We start from the raw sequence: 24,193 nt of genomic DNA on the forward strand, positions 1-24,193 counted from the left end.
GGATACATGTTTTTATAAAACAAAAACAAAATGCATAATGAGTTAACTTTTAAAGCAACCCAAAACAACTTAGAAAAGATTCCATGGAAACCATTAAGTATATCAAAGTGTCAAAACTTACAACTTTTATTCCATTGTATTACCAGGGCTCATCTGTATTATGCAATCAAAACCTGAGGCTTTTATCTGACAGGGACCAAGAAATAACTAGTTTTATAACATTTTAATAATGATCCTATTTCTTATGTAGCTTAAAAAAAAAGATTTTACAAACCTTCCATCATATGTTAGGATGTGTTTTAATATGGGTTACATAATATAGAACTCATTTATATGAAAACACTTGAATTAAGTTTAAATGCTTAAGTATATAGAAACTCAGAATGATTTGGAGTCAGAACTTCAGGTTAGCAGAGTAATATTTTATTTTTCCCCCAGAAATAAGAATATATTTAAAAAGAGCCAACATGAATATGTCTGTGAGGAATAAGGAATGTACTCTGTGCATGTTAATTTATTACTTAATTATATTTGAGGAAATATTTCACTTTCTCCTTGGACCTACAAAAACTAAGAACACAAATGAATGCGAAGTCTGAATGGCAAAAATCTGGGGAAAAATTGATTAAAAGGCTCAAATAGTTTAATACATTTAAAAGCAGCTGAACTCAGCTATTGTACAGTGCTGTGTGACTATTTAAACCTAGAGAAAAAAAGGTATCTACTAGTTTGTGTATAAATTAGACAAGAGTTACACACACAAACATATACACTCTCAATTGTTTTAGTAAAATAACATATACTTAGGCAAAGTGAAATTTAGAACAGTTAAGTAAATAATCATTTCTCCATAATAAAAATATGTATATGTACACTTTCTAGTTTATGACTATTACTTTTTCCTAAGTATAAGTACATTTCTTCAAACTCTTTTAGTTATGGGGAAAAAAGGTGTTTTATATCGTTCATACTCTCTCGAAGAAAAATCCTATCAATTTGGTGCAGAACAGAAGGAAGGTTTAGATTAACCTTCCGTACTCAAGGACTTGGGGGTCTCTGTTTATAATATTTCACCTCTTCCGAAGAATCATACACATATGGTGTGATGATGAAAATCATGAACTGAATTTTCTGAAGCTGGCCTACAGCTACTTAAATATTAATCTTGCAAGTAAAAAAAAAAGAGACAGAAGTACCCTGAAAACAAGGAATGCAGACTTCCTACATGATATAACTTACTATCCACCCATCAGTGTTTCTCGCTTGGATTAATCCAACACCACATGCATTTCTAAAGTTTCAGACATTCATCTCTTTCAGTAATTTTCTATTATTTCTTTTAGATCTTTAGCTGTAAAAAGCTTCAATGAATACAAGATCATATTTCTTTCTAATATACAATCTGTCATTCTTCTCAGAATTTCTATTAGCCCCTGGCTAATCATTTGATCACTTTTATCCTCTGTTGTAGCCTTAACTCTGGTTTTCAAATGGGAGTCCTATTTCATTAGATTCCAGTCTGAAGAATCATGTATATTTCAAGAAACATGAACTCAGCAAACATATGTTTCTTTCTCAAAAAAAGATCTCAGCATACAAGATATACTAAAACCAGCAAAACACTGCTTCTTTCTTATAGAATGCTGGTGTTTGTTTTAAAAGCTACGAAACCACAGAGTTCACGATGGGGGAGAAAACCCTACTGATTAAGCAAGCAAAACAAAGAAAGACACCAACCTCTTCATGAAATTATTTTTTCCTAACCACAGGTAAGCTTTTCTGTAAGAACTGAACATATTATGTATAATACACAGGATATTACATATATTATATTATGTATAATACACAGAGGAAATAAAAAAGGTTGCCAAATACACATTGTTAGAAAATATATCTTAACTAAATTCATATAAAAAAGCTCAATACAATAAACTGGAAAATTTTTAAAGATACAGTATCAATAGGAAAGCTCATATATCCATTGTTTTCAACGAAAAGGTTCACTAGATCAAATAGCTGCCTGTCACACCTTTTGTCTCATGTCTTCTATTAATGACATAAGGAAGTGTTTAAAGTCTTATCTTAGAGACAGGCCATAAGCAAGAATTTGTAAATGATTTTTGCTGACAACGATACACAGCATAGATTCCTAACATACGACACACCATGCTGTACTCTGAATTAACAACTGTAACAAGGTCATCCATAATGGCCACGGGTATAGTTAAGTGGCCTTGGCCTCCACACCACCAAAGCCAGAATTAGTGCTAGAAGACAGACCTTGATGACAGGTATGCAACTATTACAAATCATTTAGCTTCACCACATTAATTAAATAGGTATTCTTTTCTCCTTCATTTTAAACATAACTAATGGAACTCATTTAATGGAAATTGCCCTGGGAAGGGAATAAAAAAAGCTGTCAACCTCATCAAAACACTTAAGTTGAAAGTATTCTTTAAAAACCATGTGGAGAAGAAACTGTTATATTAGGAATGATGAAAACAGAGTAAAATTTGATTAAGTAATAGCAAGTAGTAAGGTATTAATACTGGTTGATCTAATCATAAAAGAGAAACACATAAGTTGGGAGCATGGAGGTTGCAAGGAGAGATATCTGAGAAAAGGGGAAAGGACTAGGTGGGACAAAACTAGGGTAACAGTGAAATAATTTGGCTTTTGGATGCCTGTTATATGCTTGACAGTATTTTAAGTGATTTGCAAATTATGCCCTCATTTAACCTTCACCACAACCTATAAGGTAGACATTATTTATTTCACATATGAAGAAATGGAAGCACAAAGAAGTAACTTGCCCAACCTAGTGACAGTGGAAAGAGCCAGCCTGGCATGAGGTTTTGGCACGATTAACTATTATGCTATGGGAAAGCACAAAGTAAAGTGAATAAGAAATCCTCCATAGTGAAGAAAAATAAGGGAAGTCTATCAAAATGATGACTCCCTGGAATTATTCTTTTTCTTAATCAGCATTTAAACAACAAATTACCTTTAAATGCTGAGTTTAAGTTAGGCTCAAAGAAAATAAAACATTTTTATAACACAGAACGTTAGTTAGAAGCTTTAAAAACACTTACACTGTTCATTCCACTTTGAGATATATTTGCAAAGTAATTCATCTCAGTCCTGTAGCTGGTATGGTGAAGTGATTAGTCCAAGATTCCTCAGACAAGCTAAGGATAGGACACTACTGCATCCACCATTATAATTCTACTGCATCTACAGCTATTATTGTAGTTAAAAGAGAAAGTTTCTTACTCTTGCATATATGAGATATTAATACTACACTGAAATATAAAAAAGATTAAAATGAAAACAAATCTCTCTTCCCACAAACCCTGTGCCCTTACAGACTATTTTTCCCAGGACTTCTATAAAGAAACAAAACCAAAAAACAAAGCCTCAATTGAAATTTGGGCCTAAGAACTCATTAGTTTATAAAAATAATTATCCTTTTTGTCAAACACTTAAAATACACATATGAAGATAGAATTACATACAGCTATTTTTAAAACAGAATTAGGTTTTCAGCCACTTGGGAGGAAGTTCAGCAACTTCTTAAAGGATTAGTCGGCAGTCTTAAACAGATGTACTATGGGAGAAAATAATGTTTGCCTTTCTGTTCTAAGAAAGATTGAATTTTACTTTGAACATGTTTTTAGTCATGGGTCGCAACTGTTTTATTCTACTCAATGTGTCTTACTAACCTGGTATTCCTACTAAATGTCCAAATGCCACTGACAGTTATCTCTACTCAAAATAGTACACACACAATTTTCCTTTTTTTAAATCTCTGAAAACAATGTTATTTCCCTAATTTGTGCACAAATGGATGTCAAAATATTTGGAGGAACATTTTATACCATAACCCAAGGAAAATACATTTATAATTTATCAAGACCTCAAATTTGCACACAAAATGACCAGAATATTTACTATTCTGGGAATCCTATAATTAAATTTCAATAAAAATTATTTCTAAGAAATACATTATTTTTCAAACCTTTTAAAATTTGTGACAGTGTGACCAGTAAATTTTGTCAAAGGAAGTACTTGTGGAAAAGACTCTCCTCCCAAATTTCCTATATCTCTCCTATTCTAAGGCAGGGCACTTTCTAGAATTTCTGGACAATATTCAGGCTCAAGAAAGCTGCAATTTGACTACAGATGAGCTGACCAGCAGATGGCGTTGTAACAGCATGCCCAACCCGTTTCCCAAGAGACAAGGCAAACTAGTGCTCGAAAAGACTTCACTGTACCAAAAAAAAAAAAAAAAAAGGTACAGGAAGAAAGTAAAACCAAATAGTTTCAAATAGTTTCTAACTTATCTAATATTGAACAATGAATTCAAAATATACTGAGAATTTGAAATTTTTATAGTTCTCAACTGAAAATGATCTATACTTTTCTGTTTGAAATTTACAAACTGCATTGCTTGAATACATAAAATGGCTGCTGAATTCCTCTTAAAACTTAGATTCCCAAACTGAGATATTAATCAAGGCTGCTAGAGTATGTTTGTACATTTGTGCCAGACTGGAAAATCTGGGTCATTCTAGCAATATCAGGAGTTTCAGTAAGACTACTACTATTTAGCGTTCTCCTTTCACAATATGTCACAGTGATTTCAATCTTCAATCTCCTTTAAAGAACTGGGCTTTAAACAAGTAAGGAAAGAACATACTAACCATAGTACTCTTCATTTTTTACATGAGCAAAATAAAAATTTAACATACCCCTAGGAGCCACTCAATCTTTCTGCATTTTGAGATGGGTGAGATATGAAACCAGAAATAACATTAATTACCTTCACTGTTATCGCATTCCTGTAAGAGTTAATAGGACTTTCTCTAGCTTGACTAAAGATGATTTGGGGTTTACGGTTTGATTTCTAGGGATATTTTAGCCTACTGAATGGTTTATGTCAGAGTCCAAATGAATGTGAAACTAACTACTTAAACCTCAGGCTTTTAGGAAAAGAATCTCATAATACAACAGTTAGAGGAACTAGATGGAAACTACTTATACTTGTTTGCTATTGCAGTTCTTAATCCTTCACTGGTAGCCCACTAAATTCAAACTCTGCATAGGGTTTCTTGCTTGTAACAGTATTAAATAGTAAAACTTCCAGATGCCTCTTTTCTGACTTTGTGTCCCAGCAGCAATGACTCTCAGCAAGCATCACTCTAGCTCCTGAGGAAATGGGCAGCTGGGGGCTCTCAGTAGCTCTGGCCCATTTCAGGCCCCTAATTCATTAGTGTTGGGAGGAGATCAAGAATTGTTTTTAAGTAGTATTTTGCTATACTGCTCTCCACTTTCCAATGGCAACGGTTTCTATAACCTTAGGATAAGAGTGCTGAATTTAGTGAGTCAGGTTTTCTTTTCTATCATAAAGTTCAGAGATTATTCAAAGACAGTAGATTTTTCCAATTTCTTAGATCACATTAGTGGCCTATGACTAATATTTGGTGCCTGATTGATCTTGGGAAGAAAATATTTTTTTGAAGTTCTGACAGTAAATTCTTTCCTAAAAAAAACTATATGCTCATTTATATATTCTGCTGTCTTCTCTTTCCCAGTTGATTAAACTCTTTTCCTCCTAAAAGGAGTACCAACCCAGGTCACTGACTTTGGCTTCTCTACCGCCTCCTCCTATTTCTTCCTTTCTTCCTATAATAAATATATTAACTTACTAAATACCTACTATGCTCTAGGTACTAAGGACATAAATTAATGAGTAAATTTCTTAGATTAATGGAATATGAAGATGTAGGAAGTAAACTGGGTCTTTACTGAAAGATCCATGGAACAAATATTGCTCAAGAGCAATTCATGATCATTTTCCTTTTAAAGATCTCTCTGTTCTAATGTTCTCATAAATTCTTCAGGGGCATAGAATTCCAAGAAAACTGAGAAATGTTTAAATGTTACAAAGAACAAAAGACTTAGGAAGCATTAATCTAAGATATGATTACCTAATCTGAAAACAGTAGATTTCAAAAACTTCATTTTCTATTTTATAAAAATAAGATCTAACTCTCCCCAATACTTTCAATCTTTTCATTTTTACATAATTCCAAACTATAAATCATTCTATGAGCTTTCAAGTTTCTATAGTATATATTTATATAGTATATAAAACTGTCTCTCTGAGGCTTTTAAGAATTTTTTTAATTCTTGCATACATTCAACAAATAGTATTTATTGAGTTTCTCTACCAGAAACTATGTCAGGTAAAGAAAACAAGCATCCCCAAGGAGTTTTAAGAATCCTCAACGTTAAATATTTTCACAGCTTTTCAAACATTTACTATATAATTACAGAAAGAATAAAGACTTTAGAAGTAGACAGATGGAGCAAGGTTTAAGTCCCAGCTTTATTAAGGGGTAAAGTTAATCAAGTTATTTATTCCTTTGAGTACTGATCTCATCCTCTGCAAAATGGGGATATCATCTAGCTTAAGGAGCTGTGAGGATAATTAAAATGTCTAGTAGGATACCTGACCTAAACAGAATCTTTTACATTATTTTTCAGTTCTGAATAATCACTGCAAAAACTAGGATGATTTATACTATTAATGAACATCCTTGCAAAAAAATACTATCTGAACTATATTATATGCAGACAGTCATGTAAGAAGTGTCAAAATTCAATTTCATGCTATATATTTCCTATCATCTTATAAATATCCAATGTATTTCCAATTAATAAAGAGGTCAAAATGCATTTTGAAGAAATAATATTACATCATATGCACAACATATTAAAGATCCCCCCAAGTAAGTATACTGCTTCTTCTTAAGCACACATAGTCTAGTAGCTGTTTAGGACTCCCACAGACCCCACCTATGTCCATCAAGAAACTACTTTTTAAGGCTGGAGTTCCTAGACTTTAACCTCAGAGACTCAGTGGATGCACTAAAGGGTAGTTCCAAGCAATGAGGTTCCCCTTTTCTGACAAAGAACTGCATCTATGAAAGCTTTCAGAGCAGTAGTTGCTGATTGGTTAAAGATATCTAAAAAAAGAACAAATTATCTTTTGAACCAAGTATAACCACCCCCCACCACTGTACTTTTCTGTAATAAAAAATATTTCAGTGCTTTGAAGGAATTAGCATGCTTCCCAAAGGGCCAAGTTTGAATTTGAATTTTGGGGTAAGAAGAGACTTTACACTCCCTGCTTCCCATCCTAGCCCCAGCAATTTAACGAAGAGAAACGGAGAACATGTGAGGGATTTCCCCAAGATACATGGCTACCAGCAGAGGCTGGAGTAGACAGAATTCAAGTACCTGACCAACCCAGTGTTCTGCTCAAAAGAGCAAGCTTCCAATTCTATTATAATAAAGGAATGGTTTATGCACATGTGGCTAAAACAAAAGAAGTAAGTTCTGAAAATATGTTTCAGTTATTACTTAGTGGGTTCTCAGTAAGTTAACTTTTAACCAATGTGAAGAAAATCATAAGAACGTTATTCTATGAATTAAAATAAGCATTATCAGCTTCTCTGAATTTGAGGGACATAAAAAATTGCTGTGACTGCTTCTAAGTCACTTTTGTTTAAAAGGGTTTTAAAACTAAGAGACCAACTCAGCAAACTTAGAGTTGGGAGAACTGACAATTTATTTGCGACTAAATGCAGAAATCCTTTCTAGAACATTCTGACAACTGACCAACCAGACCACTGCAGACTTCTCCCCATTACAAGCAGTTCTGCCCTCCACAACAATACTGAATTAGTCTAGTAACTTTTTTGTTTCATGTTCAGCTTTTCAGATATTTAACGCTAGTGATCAGTCTAGCAGACCCTTTTCTCTTCTTCTTGATAAATTTATGAGAATATCAAAAAGCCCTTGGAAATAGCTCATATAAATTATATTTGGCTCCATTCAGTTCAACAAAGGTTTATCAAGTTCCAGGTACTGTGCTAGATTCTTAAAGTATAAGAGAAACAAGACACAATCCTTGCCCTGGAGGAGCTTACAATATAGTGGGGAAGAAAAGCATATACAGAGATAGCTTCAATCCAGTAACAGCAGGTGCTAAAATAGAGTCATGCACAATAAATTATATACAAGATTAGAAAACAAGGAAGGGATGAGGGGAAGGATACAGGGAATACAACAAGAGCATTTTGCTAGGGTCACAAATTTGGATCCAAATTCCTGGATTGAAAATTGTGCATAAACTAGTCACCAATAGTTCAACCTACTCTAAACAAAATGTGATGGTTATTAGTAATCATATAGAGAGGATAATGAGTGAATGAAAATATGAAAATACAAATTCAGATTGGAGACATCATGAGTGAACATTAAAGCAATACATATTTGCTAAAATAAATTATTCCAGGGAAGATCTTAAAATCAATGGCAGATTCATAAAGAGGAGACTGGTTACTGCCTTCCAGTGTGGAGAGCAGAGTTGTGTGTGTTAAAAAGAAATTATTTGGTATGGCATCCAAGAAAGCATTCTCCTCATTCAACATTTTTTTTCCATGAAAATTCAGAGAATTACAACATGAATGCTCAGGATTTCCAAAAAAATGGCAAGTACAGTTTATTGTTGGAATGTTAATTTTTTCCTTGGCCAAGAAACCTATTAAAGATGGGATCTGGACAAGTAAACTGAACAATATAGTGAAATATCTCTCTTGAATATCAGGGTTGAAATTTATTAAAACTGTCATCTCTAAATTATTTTGGACTGTTACATGTAAGAAATAAGATTAAAATTCCTCTGACCATACTGTCTTGTATAAGGTCCGAAGTGCATGTCAACCTTCTCTGTGTATTTTCCTGTACACTAACAGCATTTATTTAGCACTCCAGTCAATGAAAAAGAAAATTAAGACTCTATTTAGTACTAAATAAATTCTTTACAACATATACAAACATGATCCCCATATTTTGGACTTAAGTATTTAATACATTTATTGTATTTAAACAGCAAATACAATTACTGTTTAAAAACAGTAATTTTTGTTTCTGCGTGGTTCTCAATATTGGGATCTTTTTTAGTGGGAACAAGACACAAAATAAATGTGAGAATGCTTCTTATTTGTCTCATGTTTGTTTGTTTTTTAAACCACTTAGTCATTTTAAATTTCTTGGTTACAACAGGACATTGCTTGCCGATACCTGATTGTTCACAGCCCATGGAATATCACTCCTTCTAAAGCATTATCCACAAATGGGGGTGATTAGAACAAAAGTAGAGGGGAAATACTTTAGATTCACCTGGAGAGGTTTTCCAAACTGTTACCTCACTGCCATCACAGAGAGGAGTGTTGAAATAATAACAAGATTGAAATCAAGGGTTTAGCTGGAACTGAATTTAGAAGTTATTGTCCTACTAAAAAGATCTTAGGAAAAAAAAAAAAAAACTAATGAGAACACCACACAGAGCTTTTGAAGATACTTATGTCTACAGAGGTTCATATTCCCAGCTAAATCTAGTAAGGCAAGACACCAAAGAGGAAATTATTTCCATTACATCCATGCGTAAGCAGTAAACTTTCAATTGGAGCTTACCTCCAATATTCTGAATTATTATGGTACCAGCCACCACCATCTACAAAAGAACAAATGTATTCAGAAGATGAAAGGGGAAATAATATAAAAAGATTAGTATTTTATTAAAATCCAATAACTTTTCCTAAAAAACAGATGCAGAAGAGAAATTGAAAAGTAATTTTCACCAGCCATTTGTAATATATAAAGCTAATAATCATTACATAAAAAGGCTTTCTTTAATAGCTCCATGGTTACTATAAAAAACACTTCTGAAACTTCTCTTGGCAGTCATTTCTACACAGTTAAAAGTGTTAAAAAGCTCGTAATCAGTGGTTATCAAAGTACCAGAAAATTAAAATTGAATCTATCTGGTTTCATTCTCCCTTGCTGCTTTAGTGGCAGACTGAGACAGCCTGAGGTGTGCTGCGCCTATGCTGTATTGCTCAAAAGGAAATGATTCAGTCTTCTGAGCGTATTAGCTTGGCATACAACAGCCTCTGAACATTCCTGTCCTGGCGATTAATAAAGTCGAGCACAGAAAACTCTACAACCCACATATATGCAGATCTAAAAATTTAAGCAAAAAGTTTCAAACTCAGTAATAGGAAGTGGGCTTAGTTTAAAACAATAGGAGGTAGTAAGACAAGATTTCTGGGAAACTCAAGGCAACACTTCATTCATTCATGGTAATCAGATTTACTCAGAGGAAATGATCAAACTTTCTGCTTCCAGTAGGGCCTCTGAGCACTCAAATTTTGGTGGCTCTGCACCCTGGATATATGTTTGGAGCTAACTAGCTTTCTACGATCATTCAGTCCTACATGGATTGGGAACAGATCACCTTGAGACCCACCTCTACTAGGAATTCATCAGCGACACAGCATTTGCCTATCCCAGAAACAATCTGTTATTGAGACCTAGAGGCCTTCGGGTCTGCAGAGCAAGGCTAATGATAGGAAAATTTGGCAAGATGTCTTTGAAGATGTAGTCATTACCACTCTAACATTTTCTAGAAAAACCTTTCCATATCAACCCATTTAAAAATTAGTTCCAAAATATCACAGGTATTCATGAAAAGATTACTTCGAACTTTTGTAAACTTTCATATGCAATTGATACTTATTGTCATCCATGCATAAAATTTGGAGATCTTCTCTTTCAATATACTGCAAAAAGCAGTAACATCAATTTGATGATTATCTTTTTATTTTGGCCAAATTTAAGCATTTAAGATCTAGAAAATCAATCTATCTCTTCAGCACCTAGTACAGTGCATGGCACATGGTATTTGGGCAATAAATCTTTGTTTGATGAGTAAATAAATCAATTTATCGACAATTTTAAAAGTCTTCCTTAAATACTTATTAACATTTCAAAAATACTTAATTCCCAGAACAATGTTCTCCTATCATTTGTCATATCCATATCTATTTCGTATCTGGAAAGAAGGAAATAAGAAAGTTCCAGCCCAATTTTGGAAATGAAAGTATTTTTAAAAGCAAGCAAACAAATGAGTCCTTATATACAGAATCCTCTGTGTGCCTGCCTACTAAGAAGTGGTGCATACATTAAAATGATAATGCAACTCTATTCCAGAGTTTTAGGAAAAAGGGAATCTCAGCAATTCATGCTTTTAGACTCTTCTGCTATACAAGGAATGCAGGAAATGCTAATGTGAAATAACAGTGATGATGTGCAAAGTCATGTTTATAGATCATAATAAATTAATAGGAGAATTTTCCTATTTAATAACATTTTCCTCGCCTTCCTTGGTTAAACTGGATACAGGAAATTGATTATGATTATAGCAAACATCCTAATCTTCAGGAAACAGAAATTGTTACCAGAGATAATCAACAAAACCCATTAACCTCAAGTAACATATTCTACATTTTGTTCAAGTTTCAGGTTATTAAGATTAGGTCCAAACCATGAGACTACATATTATGATTTAAGTATTCCCTTTTGTACTTTAAAAACAAACTTTACTTAAATGTAAATACATGTTTTTCCCCCCTAATACATAGCTATATCTTTTCCTCCTAGATTCACTTCTTGAAGTTAATTTAGCCATTTGCAAATATAGTATTCTTTTAGGTTAAAAACAAAATACACAAGCAAACAACACAAACAATAGATATACAAATTAAGAAAAAAAGTCCTGCTTGGAACCAACATGAAAATGGATTTTAGAAGCGTATTAGCTCTTCGGAAATAAAAGGTACTACAGCACTAACAAAAATATTTAACTCCTGGTCTTCTGTGGAAGAAGACAGTGTTTCCCCCACCTTTTAATTAGTTTAGTATGCCTATCACAAATGAATATGCAATAAATAATGTTCTTATTTCTCTTTTACTGAGCAAGAAAGGCAGAAGATTTTTGAATCTGGAGTTCTATGATGTAATACTAGCTTTAAGTAACTGTGAACAAATAGGCCCTTTCATTTCTCTGAGCCTTCATTTTCTCACCTATAAATGACAGGATAGCTAGCTAATCTTTTAGCATTGCTCAGCTCTTAAATGATAAGATCGTCTAATTATTTTTTTGTAAATAGTCATGTTCTAATTTCAATTCTTTCTTCTCCTGTCTTATGAGGAATACAATCAAAATTAATGAAGAAAAATAAACACAGGCTATTGTTAGTGGTTTAAAATCTTTCAAGTCATTGCTCTCCTTCATTAGGGTAAAAAATACTAAGACCGAAGTGTTGAATTAAATTTATTGATGGATTTTAAGGAAGGATGTATTGAGAGATAAAATTCTTCTCTTTTTCTTCCTGCTCCCATCGTTCTGCTTTCTTCACTTTCAATTCCTTTGATTCCCCTAATTTCTTTCTCTTATGTATGCTTGTCTTTAAAGAAGAAATGAAAAGAAAAAAGGCCTCTCTGGATTTTGGACACAGCAAGGAAAAAAAAAAAATCACCTTTCCAGGCAATCCAAATGCAAAGAGTCCAAGATCTTCATAAGATGTCACAGCTGTTAAGAGAAATTATCATTTTACTTTTACACAAAACTATTTGTGTGCCAAGTCTTAAAGGAAAGAAAGCTATTCCACTACTATGTTATAGCTGTGGGATATGCAGTCACACTAAATTTAAAGCAGAAGTAACCACTTTTTTGGGAACTTTGGAAGACTTACGGTTTGTAAGGATAGAATCCTCTTAGAATAAGTAGAGCTTAGCAAATTCCCAGTTCGCCTAACAACAACCTAGACTGCATTAATCAAAGGGAATAATGACTCAAGAATAACCCCACTTCTTACTAAACATACTTGCACACTACACTGTCCAAATGTTTAGTTTTCATTGGCACGTTTCTGAAAACCGCATATGTAAATAAAGTTAGCTAAATTATGGGAGTTGTATCATACTTACAGAGACATTCACTTCTCCAGGCTACCAAGAGTGATAATAATATGTCCGTGATACAAACAATACCATTGTCCCACAAGTAATAGGGTATAACTTTCTTATTTCATCATAAAAAAGTACGAAATTACATTTTCACTCCAAATGTTCAAGAAGTGTGGTCACAGAAAATATGAAAATTAAATGGTTCATAAAAGAACCAAATTTGTCCTTAGCCCATATAGCTTCATGCTCTGACTGGTGATGCCACTGGTAAAAATAAGCAAAGTAAAAACATTTGTATAATTCTATAGTTTGAAAAGAATTTAACCTTATGATGCTTATATTAAAAAGAAGCAGACTAGCAGATGTAGTCTTGGTATAGCTACACATACTGAGTCAAGGTATGAGTCAAAAATATGGCTCATAATTTCTGAAGGCAGATTTTAATATATCCTTTCAAGATGTACATAGGTTTTCTTTAAACTGCAATTAACAAAAAACTGCTCTACACTTTCATAAACAAGACCAACAGGTATGTAAAAATAAGCATTTTAAAAACCATAGATAGTCTTTACATGTTACAACCACGAAGTCAGAAGGGAAACAGAGCAATGTGGAAAAAAAGTTTTACTAATTAAGAACAAAAATTTAAACAAAGTTTTGCCAAATACACATTTAAAATTTTAACTTTATTATCAGAATTGACCAAAGAACTAAGAAATTTTTGGATCATACAGCTATTTTTAAGAATATACTTACATACTGCTAAATATGATGAATAAGGACAAATTAGTTTTGAATTTGGGACACATAATTTGCTTATAAGGAGGAAACTCTGTGCTTTAACATGAGTGATTTCAATAACATTATGGGGTAGATTTTGGATATATTTTAGAACACAAAATTAAAAAGCAGAGTTATAATAAATTAGTAACCGGGATGTAAGGTATAGCATAAGGAATATAGTCAAGATATTGTAACAGCCTGGTAGGGTGATAGCTGGAACCTAGAATTATGTATATAAATGTTCTACCACTGTGTTGTACACTTGAAACTCATGTAATGTAATACTGTGTGTCAACTACCCTTCAATAAAAAATAATTATTAAAAAAAAAAAAAAAAAAAAAAAAGCAGAGTTATAAAACTAAGTTCTGGAATTTTTCACTCTCATGTGAAGTGCCAAAATTATTTTTTTTCAAATACACATATTTTAAAGTAAATGTCATCACAAAAATTAAAAATTATTTTAATTAATAAATATTTATTTGTTCATTTTAATATTCTTAGACATAATTAAGTGATAATGTTATACAGGCACATAATTCCTTATATTTAACATTCCACATACATATTAAACCAGAAAATCCTCTAATGCTAGCTTCTATCTAATTTGACATTGAGAAGGTAATTTTGTTATGTATTATGTGAATGTGAACCAAAACTGGACAGTCTCTGATTTGTCATTATGAGATTAAAGGAACATCATTGTGCATTTTTAGCATCACTTTTATATTACAGTTAAGAATATTTGTTCTTTCTTAAGAAAAACTTTCCTTTCAAGAACTAAAATCAAGGAGGCTTTTCAATGATACATAAGGGAATATACGAAATAACTTGCTTTTAAAATGACTTATTTTATATCAGTCAGTGAGCAAGTTATCAAGACAACACTCATCAGAAAGTTTGACTAGGGTTTGTTTTACTTTTAAACAGCAGAAAGCAAGTATAGATTGCATATTTAGTAAACATGAAAAGCAAATACCTTCCCCATAAACAAAAAAATCGAAGTATTGAAAGATTCCAAAAGAAGAATTGGTAACTCAATTATCTAAATTTAAATAAATAAACATTCTTAGCTTTGTAATTAAACACTATTCCAAAAATTATAATCAAACTAACAGTTTAATGAAGGCAGTAATAATTGCAACTTCTGACAATAGTGGCATACGTTTTAGCAAACTCAAACTTGCTTTATTTTCTAGTTTTATAAAATTATCTCTAAATACAGCAAAACCCAAATTCAGAGACAAAAAGGCCTAGACTTTTAGATGAGTCTGAGTACAATGTTCAGATCCTAACTCTATCTTTCACCACAACAGGTCTGGCCAGCCATTCAGTTCTGTCACTGTCATCATACTTCTTTGATGTTACAATAATTAGAAGCACTTTTTCATGTCTGAGAGACATCATGAATATGAATAATGGCTTCTGGCTTAATATTGAGGCTTAACTAAAATGTGTACATAGTCAGCCAACTTAAATGTTTCATCTCCACATATTCACTTTTTAATGGTTTTCTGGATCATCATAACATTTAAACCAAAGCACTAGTGAAATACTTCTAAAGTTCTGTTCTGTCATTAGGGCAATTAAGATGCAAGTGAAAGTGTAAGCTGGTACTGACTTTTGGAATACAATTTGAACAATGAACCTTTAAAATACTTATAACATTTGACCCCTAGGAACTGGGATTCTTAGGAAATAAGACTAAAATCAAAGAAATTATTATATTCATTAAGATACTCACCATGCATTATATACATTGAAAAAAAACTAATAGCTCAACAATGGTAAAATGATTAAGTATGGTAGGTATATCTAAGAAAATAATATGCACCCATTAAAAACTATGTTTATAATAATATGAAAAATGTCAGTATTAAGTGAAAAAAACAGGACTCAAATATTATCTATAAAGTAAAACATGAAAAAAGAGTGGAATGAATTATAAACAAATGGTAACAATGATTATGTAGTCTTTGTTCTTTTTCTTCCTTTTGTGGGGGAAATTCAAATATTCTATGTCTATAATGGGGTGGTGGAACTTTAAAAAAGCCCTATTGCTTGAATAGTTCCATTTCTTCCTCCACCAAATAGTTGATAGGTTTTATTTAAGCTGCAATTTTTAATCTGTCTGGTGCTATCACTTGGTCTACTTATAAGGGATATTTTTCCTGCTCTTTCATATGACCAATATTTTAATACCTCACTCATAAAGTGAATGATGTTTTGACAGATATCAATATAAAATATGATGATGCCAGTCCCATTAATAGCATATTCCTACAGAACAGGAATAACTTATGAAAATTATGAAATTAATTCAGTCTTTTACAGGAATTCATACAGGCAGTACTTGGCACAATCCTTAAATAAATAACTGAAAGCAGTCATTAGCAACCTATTTTAGGATATTATTATTTGATATTAAAATAATCAATGCTATGTTTTTGAGGAGGGCAGAAAGGCTACAAATCTTAACAAGTAAATTGGGGGAAAATTTCTTCTTTAATGTACCATCAAGGCACACTTTAGTGCTATTTTGGCTGGACCAAGAGCTTGGCCTCCATAGGAGTCATTTGGAAAGCTGCTTCCCATAAAGCAGTGGAATATTTCCAGCTAGTTACTCCAGTGTTCTGTCTGCTGTGCATTTTTTCCTCAATGAAATAGGACAATTAATAAACTCTGGTTACAGTACAAAGCCGAAGTCTCCGCAGCAGCAATATTATCTTTGGATACGGACTGAGGGACATGAGTCATTCAAATACAGTTCAACCCTCAGAAAGTTGGTCATCTGGAATGTACCCTTATTATTTCAAAATTCCTTTCTTTCTTGTGTTTTCCATCATTTTCCTTTTGCCTTTTTTTCTCCCTAATAGTGTCAGATAGGTCATTCACTTACTGACTGTCTACTACACAACTGTATCACTACTTCTGAACTTTCTTAATATGTATTTAAAATACGAACTAAATGTGGCATGATTTTAGATCACTGCATGCAGTAAAAGAATGTAAGAATACTAGGAACATTCTCCTTTCAAATGGCGTAGAGCCTGTGATATTGCATGCACAGAAAGAAGTTCTAGGATCCCAATATACTGCTTGGCTGTACAGTGAACAATATTTACAAAGTCATATCCTATAAGTACTATTCATTAGTTTTCAAGTTTTAGACTCAACTTATAGATAAAACACGAACAACTTACAGATGATTACAAAACAAAGTAAATATTGTTAACCTTGGCAGTGTAAGGTACAGCAGGAAGACTATGGGAAATAACAGGACAGATGAAAAGAAAGGATAGAAGCACTAACGTAACACAGCAGAGAGTCAAGAGATGCTGTCTAAAGTCCACAGGACAAAAATAAAGGTTTCAAGTGTGTTATTTAGAGTTACAGAATAATGAAAGAATTACTGAATACAAATTAATGAAAATTAGAAGGGAGAAGGGAGGATTAGGGTACCTGAGCTAAATCCTCACCTTTCTTAATGAAGTGTCAACATATAATCTCTTAAATTAATACCTAACAGAAGAGCATTCAGACTTAGGAAGGTAATTGCCAAAGAAACTAAAAACAAAAACTCAAAATGTTGCTTACTCTGGGAACTGGAACTAGATGTGGGGAAGAATGGGGGGGACTTGCTCCAAGTCTTCCAGAATAAGTGCATACACACATGATCATGTATTACTTTTGATAAAAGGTTAATTAAAAAATATGTTTGACCCTGCTGATACTCACACCCACCCTTCTCTAGAGCCCAATAACAAAAAATTGAGCTTCTGCTACAGGAAGCACTTACTCTAATGTCAAGGCAAACAATATGAATGAATCACTGCATGAGCACAGCACGCACATGATCTAGCAGAGGGTTTCTCAAGCTTGCCACTACTGACACTTGTGGCCTGGAAATGTCTTTGTGGGGGGGCCATCCTGTGTGCCACAGGATGTTTAGCAGTATCCTTGGCCCCGACTCACAACATACCAGGAACACCTCACACCCCATTATCCTCAACTGTAACAAGCAGAAATGTTTCTAGGCATTGCCAAATGCCCCTGGGAGAGAAAAATCAAGCTCAGCTGAGAACTACTCATTAGCAAAAAGGCTAAGACAAGAACACCAATCCACCAAAGATGGAGTTACAGAATCAGCTCAATTAATTGTGGGTCTACTGAACTATTCTCAATAATCAAAAAAAAAAGATGAAATTATATAGTTTGGACAGCTGACTATCATTCCGAACAGTAAGCAAATGCTCACAGTAAGTACCAAGGTGGGAATTAGAAATCCACTGTCTTTCAGTTCATTTCAGTTCTTGTGTGCTCTAATGGTGAGAGCATCCACAGTGCTGAATGGGACTCATCATGACCCTAAAGCAATCCACATCCTTTATGTGGTGCCCACACCAACAATGGGGAGAAAAAGAAAACATTTTGCAAAGGCACTTGGCTTTACTAACAAATGGTATGTTAGCATCCAACATGTCATGTAAATGTTGAACACACTATTTTATAAACTATATAAGAAATTTTCAAAGGTGAGTTTGACTATACATAATTTTTTGCCTTACATGTTGATTTTAGAACTTTTAAAATAGCACCCTTCTGTAGCTCTAATACCTCCATTCATTTATCACCCATATATCCAGATTTTATTAAATAAAAATAAAGTGAGTCAGTTTGACAGATGCTAAGAAAACAATGGTTAATGGTTTGAATATATACTAAATTTTCCAGGAATACAATTACCATGTAAATACATGTTTTGTGTTATTTGGAACTTGTTCTGCTTGGAACTTAGCCAAAACTGCTTGCCATTTAGGAAAAATCACATCACCACCAACAGCGTTTACTTTCTGTTTCTCCTTAATTTTACTATATGGCATTACATTATATATTAAGGAGTGTATTAGTTTCCTATGGTTGCTATAACAGAGTGGCTTCAAACAACAGAAATTTATTCTCTCAACAGTTCTGGAGGCCAGAAGTTCAAAATCAAGGTCAAAATCAAGGCATCAGCAGGCCATGCTCACCCCAGAGGCTCTAGAGAGAATCTGTTCCTTGTCTCTTCCAGGTTCTGGTGATGGCCAGCACGTTCTAACTCGTGGCTGTATCGCTCCTATCTCTGCCTCTGTGGTCACATTGCGTTCTCCTCGGTTACGTCCCTCCATGATACATGTAACTGTGTCTAGATTCCACCAGGATAATACCTGTCTCAACATCCTTAACTTAATCATTCTTGCAAAACCAATTAAAGTCCATGAATTAGGATATGACTATCTTTTGTGGGGCCATTATTCAGCCCACCACAGGTAGATTACAATACATACAGGAATTACACTTCAGATAGTAAAGGGAGCATGTAGATATTTCTTTAACAAAAGGAGCATTGCAATAGATAGTGTTGAGAATCACTGCTCTAAAGGGTTTAAGTAAAAAAACAAAATAGGGAAGCACAAAGGGGCCATTTTGATCCTTGTTTATTTCCTCATCACTGCCAACAATTAAAATCCTCAAGAGTTGTAACCTTACTTTAGGAAGAAGAGAGGGGACTATGTTCTCTTTCTCAGTGGGCTCTCAGAAGGACCCAAATTCTCTGGAAGCAACTGGTGAAACCCAGTACCTGTCTTGACTCTTCTCAGCCACTGCAGTGGCTTCTCACTGCTGCAGCAAAAACTCCCAAGTCCTTAGCATATGACACACGTCTGTCTCTTTAGTTTCATTTTCTCCTTTGTACCTTATGCATGAATAATAGTAAACTATTTTTGGTACCTTGAATAAAATATACAATATGTACTTATATATGCTGGAATACTCTCTCTTCCCTCATTTGCTAGTCAAATTCCTTTCCAGCTCACTCTTCCAGGAATATTTACTAACCCTCACCCTGTTTCCAGACAAGGAAAATCACTCCCTCTTCTGAACTATCACTGTTCTGCATATATTTAAATTGTTACACTTATCACACTACTTTATATGTTATTGGCTTATGTATTTATTTCCCCTCTGAGCTATGAATATGAGCTTTTTCAGGGAAGAAAGTGAGTCTTATTTATCTCTGTATTCCTAGTAGATATAGGAGTAATGAATGAATGAATGAATGAACCTCCATCCTAGGCTTCAGTTTTAGGACCTGTCCATCTAGATATACTTCACAGTCCACAATCCGAAACTGAACTAATTTTTATTCTGAACCAATACCTTCTGCTGTGTTCTTATCTCCATTTAATGACACTATCATTAATCCAGTGACCAGTGCCAGAAATCTGGGAGATACACTTTGCATCTCTTCCCTTACTCTCTACATTTAGTCAGCCATCAGCAACCCCACATTCCTTGACCTGTTTCTTACTTTTATTCCCCTTGTTGATACCTTGTTTCCGTCTCCCATTATTTGATTCTTAGACTTCTGTATCAGCCAGGCCTGACTGTTAAATCCTACGCAGATACTGGTAGTGCAAATTAGAGCTAGACAGACAAATGAGGAAGTCACTCACCTCAAGAAGAAAAAAAAGAAAAGGGTTTCCATCCTGAACACAATCACGAGGGCAAGCGGGGCCGGGAAAGCTGACTGTGCCTTTCTGAAAAGAACTACTCCAATCTGGAGGTGGCCCTTAGATCTGCTGCTCAGTTGTCCTGGAATTGCCTTTACTTTTCTCATGTGGTAGATTCTCTATTTTTTGTTGTTGTTGTTATTTCCTAACTTTGGTAAATGGTATCCTCCACTGCTCATTAAGTAAGAGTGCATAGGAGATAATTTTTTGAGTTCATGAATGTATGAAAATGTCATTATTCTACTTTCACATGTAAAAGAAAGTTTGACTGGGTATAGGATTCTGTATTGAAATCATTTCCCCAAGAATTTGGAAGATATTGGTTTATAGTCTTCTTATTTATAATATTTCCCAGAACTCTTTTGCCATTATAGTTATTGATCCTTTGTACAAGAATTTTTTTGTTTGTTTCTCTTCTCTGAATGCTCTTTAGATACTATCTTTAAAACTGGGTTTCTGATTTTTAATAATGATGTGTCTTGGTGTGAATTATTTTACAATTATTATATTGGAAGAATCCTTTCAATCTAGAAACTAATTTCCTTCAGTTACACAAATTTTTCTTGTATTACTCGGTAGATAATTTTCCACCATCCCACTTTTACTCTTCCCTCTTTATAGAATACCTATTATTTGCATGTTGAACCTCCTGAACTGATCCTCTAATTTTCTTACCTTTTCTCTCCCAGTTTCAAGTTCCTTGTCATTTCCCCTCCACCTCTGCCCTCAAAATTTCCTCAACTCTTTCAACCCAATTACTAAATTAATTTAAAATTTTATTTTTTACTTCTAGGACTCTTGTATTCTCTGATTATACCTTTTTAATAATTTCTTGTTCTTGTTTCAAGGATGCAATATCTTCTTTTAGTTCTCTGAAGCTAATAAATACAGTTTTTATTTAAGTTTTCATCTGGGCTCTGTATTATCTGCTTCCTCTTTTCCTTTGAGTTTTTTTTCTTTCCTCCATAATTTTTTTAATAGATTATTTTTATGGTAGTTTTAGGTTCACATAAAAACTGAGCAGGAAGGATGGAGACTTCCTATATCCCCTCTAACCCCAGATATGCACAGCCTCCCTCATTACCAACATCCCCACCAAAGTGAGACATTTGTTACAACTGAACCTACACTGACACATGATTATCCACAAAAGTCCATTGTTTGTGTTAGAGTTCACTCTTGGAGTTGTATATTCTGCGGGTTTTGACAAAAGAACAGTGACCTGTAACCACCAGTATAGTACCATACAGAATAGTTCCACTGCTCTAAAAGCTTTCTGTGCTCTGCCTATTCATTCCTCCCTCCTCTCTAACCTCTGGCAACCACTGATCTTTTCACTGTCTCCATAGTTTTGTCTTTCCCTCAATGCCACAGTTGGACTCATATAGGATATAACTTTCCAGATTGACTTCTTTCATTTAGTAATACTCATTTATAAGGTCCTCCAAGTCTTTTCATAGTTTGATAGCTCATTTCTCTTTAGTGCTGAATAATGTTCCATTGTCTAGAAGGACCACAGATTATCCATTTACCTACTGAAAGACATCTTGTTGCTTCTAAATCATGACAATTATAAATAAAACTGCTTTAAACGTCCATGTGCAGGTTTTTGTGTTGGTCTGAGTTTTCCACTCATGAAGGTAAATACCAAGTAGTAAGAGTGCTGGGTTGAATGGCGGCCCCCACACCTTTGCACCATGGCTTTCACAATTATTATGTCAACATTATGCCTTCAATATTACAGAGCAGATACTTAATATTTGGAGTTTGCATTTGGTGTATTGGAAAAAAAATAGAGTCCAGACTAATTCCAAGATCTTTGGCCTGAGCAACTAGAAGGAGGATATTATCATTCACTTAGATGAAAAAGGAGTGGAAAGTGAGTAACAGTGCAAAGATGGACAGTTTAGTAAATTTGAGATATATATTAGATATCCAAGTGCAGATGTCATGGAGGCAGTTGGATATGAGACTGAAAATTCAGGGGAAAAGATCCAGGCTAGGGATATAAATTTTAAGGTCATTATGAGGCCAAGAGTGAGTATAAAAGAAATTAGAGGAATAGTCCCAGGGATACTCCAATGTTCAGAAGATAGAGGGATTCAGCAAAAGAAAGAAAAAAGGAATATTCAGTGAAATAGGAAGAAAATGCAGAGAGTGTGAATAAGTATTTCATACAGGAAGGAGCGATCAGCTATGTCAAATGCTGCTGAATAGTCAACTAAGGTGAAGAATGAGAACTGATCACTGGATTTACCAAAGTGGATGTCACTGGTACAGTAATTTCAGTGGAATGAAGCAGAAAATCTGACTGGAATGGGTTTGAGACATCAGGAGGAAGGGGAAATATCTGGTATATATAAACTTTTGAGGAATTTTGCTAGGAAATCATGGAGCATACCGAAGGCACATGGAGTCATTTTTAAAGTGGAAGAAATTATAGACTCTTTGTAAATTGATAGGAAGTAAATTGTAAAGGGACAAAGATGATGAAAAATAAGAGAGTGGCTGGAGGGATGTAGGTGGAAGGAGAGGGGTCTTAAGCGGAGGAGCTTGGATAGGAACATAGAGTTAATCCAAAATACTAGAGTATATGGCACAGAGGAAGATGGAGAGGTAGAAGTGGTGACAAGAACTTACATAGTTCTTTTATAATTGCTTCTATTTTCTCAGTGAAAAAGTGAGGATATTAAGTAAAAATGAAATCAAAGAGAATGTGTTAGAAGTTTGAGAGAAAGAAGATCTGCAAAAGTCATCTCTGAGACAGCAGTGTAAGCAAGTAAATGAACTAAAGAAATTAATAAGAATTGTGTGACAGCATCATCAGTCCACTAGACATTGAATTACAGTGAGACCAATCTGCATGGTTAGGTGTTTTTCTTCAGTAACATTCAGCTACACTGGTGCATGTGTGAAGTAAGTAGAGTTACATTTAGCCATGGTTGGAGTTTTGCCCAGGGAGTAAGATGATGACAGGGAAGGGCAATGGAGTGGTTTTAATAACATACCAGGAAACTTCAAATGGATAAAAAAGGGAAATACAGTAGCACTAGAGAGAGAGGGAAAGTACAAAGGTGATATGATCAGTGAGTTAAAAAGATAAAGAGATGGTGGTGGTTGGAGGTAGTGTTCTTGAAAATGAGATTTTGGAGGTGGTGGAATTTTGGTATTGACAAGATCAATGGCATGACCATGGAAATGAGGAGCTGAGGTCAGTAGGGAATACGATCATTAGAAAAGGTTAAGGAATTGAAAGTATTAGAAGAATTATCTACATGGATTTTAAAATCACCCAGAATTAAAACAGGGGTAATACTGCAGAATCTGAAAGGACAGTAGGAGCTAAAATTATCACAAAATGACATAAGGTGACTGAGTCTGTAGATGGTAACAGTTAAGTAGAGCATTAGGTGATACACAGTGATGAGATTCAAAACTGGAGATTGAGAGAGAGTGGAATGTATTTCTCTTACATTCCAGTTTTCAGAAGTGAAAATAAGATGTAAATAAGACACTAATCCAATCTTTCAACTAGTAAGAGGGACATGGACAAGTAGCCACTTGAGAGGACTATAGGGAAAGCAGTGAAAGAACCTAAGTCTCTTCAGGGTAAGAAATTAAAGGAAATGTTCAGAAAACAGTTGAGGACACAGGGGTTTTGCTAGTGATTGACCATGAATTCTAGAGAACATAATGATGGGTTTCAGGAGTTGAGGGATGGCGTGGGAGATGAGGTCAGGAAAAGTATGACAGAGCCATATGGGATGAGTCTGGGAAATGAAGGATAACCTAGAATTCTTACAGTGGCTGACATAAATTGATATAAGCAGTATAATGGCATTAATCCAAGTGATCTCAAGGAAAAGAAATGGTAACAATGCAATGAGTCATGGGGATCATGAACTAGGAGTAGGGATTTGACCCAAGGCATGCTGAGCTCTAAAACTCTCAATCCTTCTTCCTGATAGTGATGTGG

At 34.1% G+C, this 24,193-nt stretch overlaps 1 protein-coding gene across 8 annotated transcripts in view; it reads right to left on the reverse strand.

The window, feature by feature from the left end:
* SLC38A6 (solute carrier family 38 member 6) overlaps positions 1 to 24,193 on the reverse strand; it is a 70,847-nt gene that overhangs the window by 34,519 nt on the left and 12,135 nt on the right. For 4 of the 8 annotated variants that reach the window (XM_036919402.2, XM_036919392.2, XM_057488399.1 and 1 more), the window contains 2 exons: positions 12,456 to 12,508; positions 9,550 to 9,589 (listed from right to left, as the gene is read on the reverse strand). The exons of 2 other annotated variants lie outside the window; for them this stretch is intronic. In XM_036919402.2, coding sequence (XP_036775297.2) covers positions 9,550 to 9,589; positions 12,456 to 12,508 — 93 coding nt within the window. The remainder of the gene's footprint in view (positions 1 to 9,549; positions 9,590 to 12,455; positions 12,509 to 24,193) is intronic. 2 more of the 8 variants (XM_057488401.1, XM_057488397.1) reach the window with 1 other exon arrangement.

Source organism: Manis pentadactyla, chromosome 11 (genome assembly GCF_030020395.1).
Source record: "Manis pentadactyla isolate mManPen7 chromosome 11, mManPen7.hap1, whole genome shotgun sequence".
NCBI lineage: Eukaryota > Metazoa > Chordata > Mammalia > Pholidota > Manidae > Manis > Manis pentadactyla.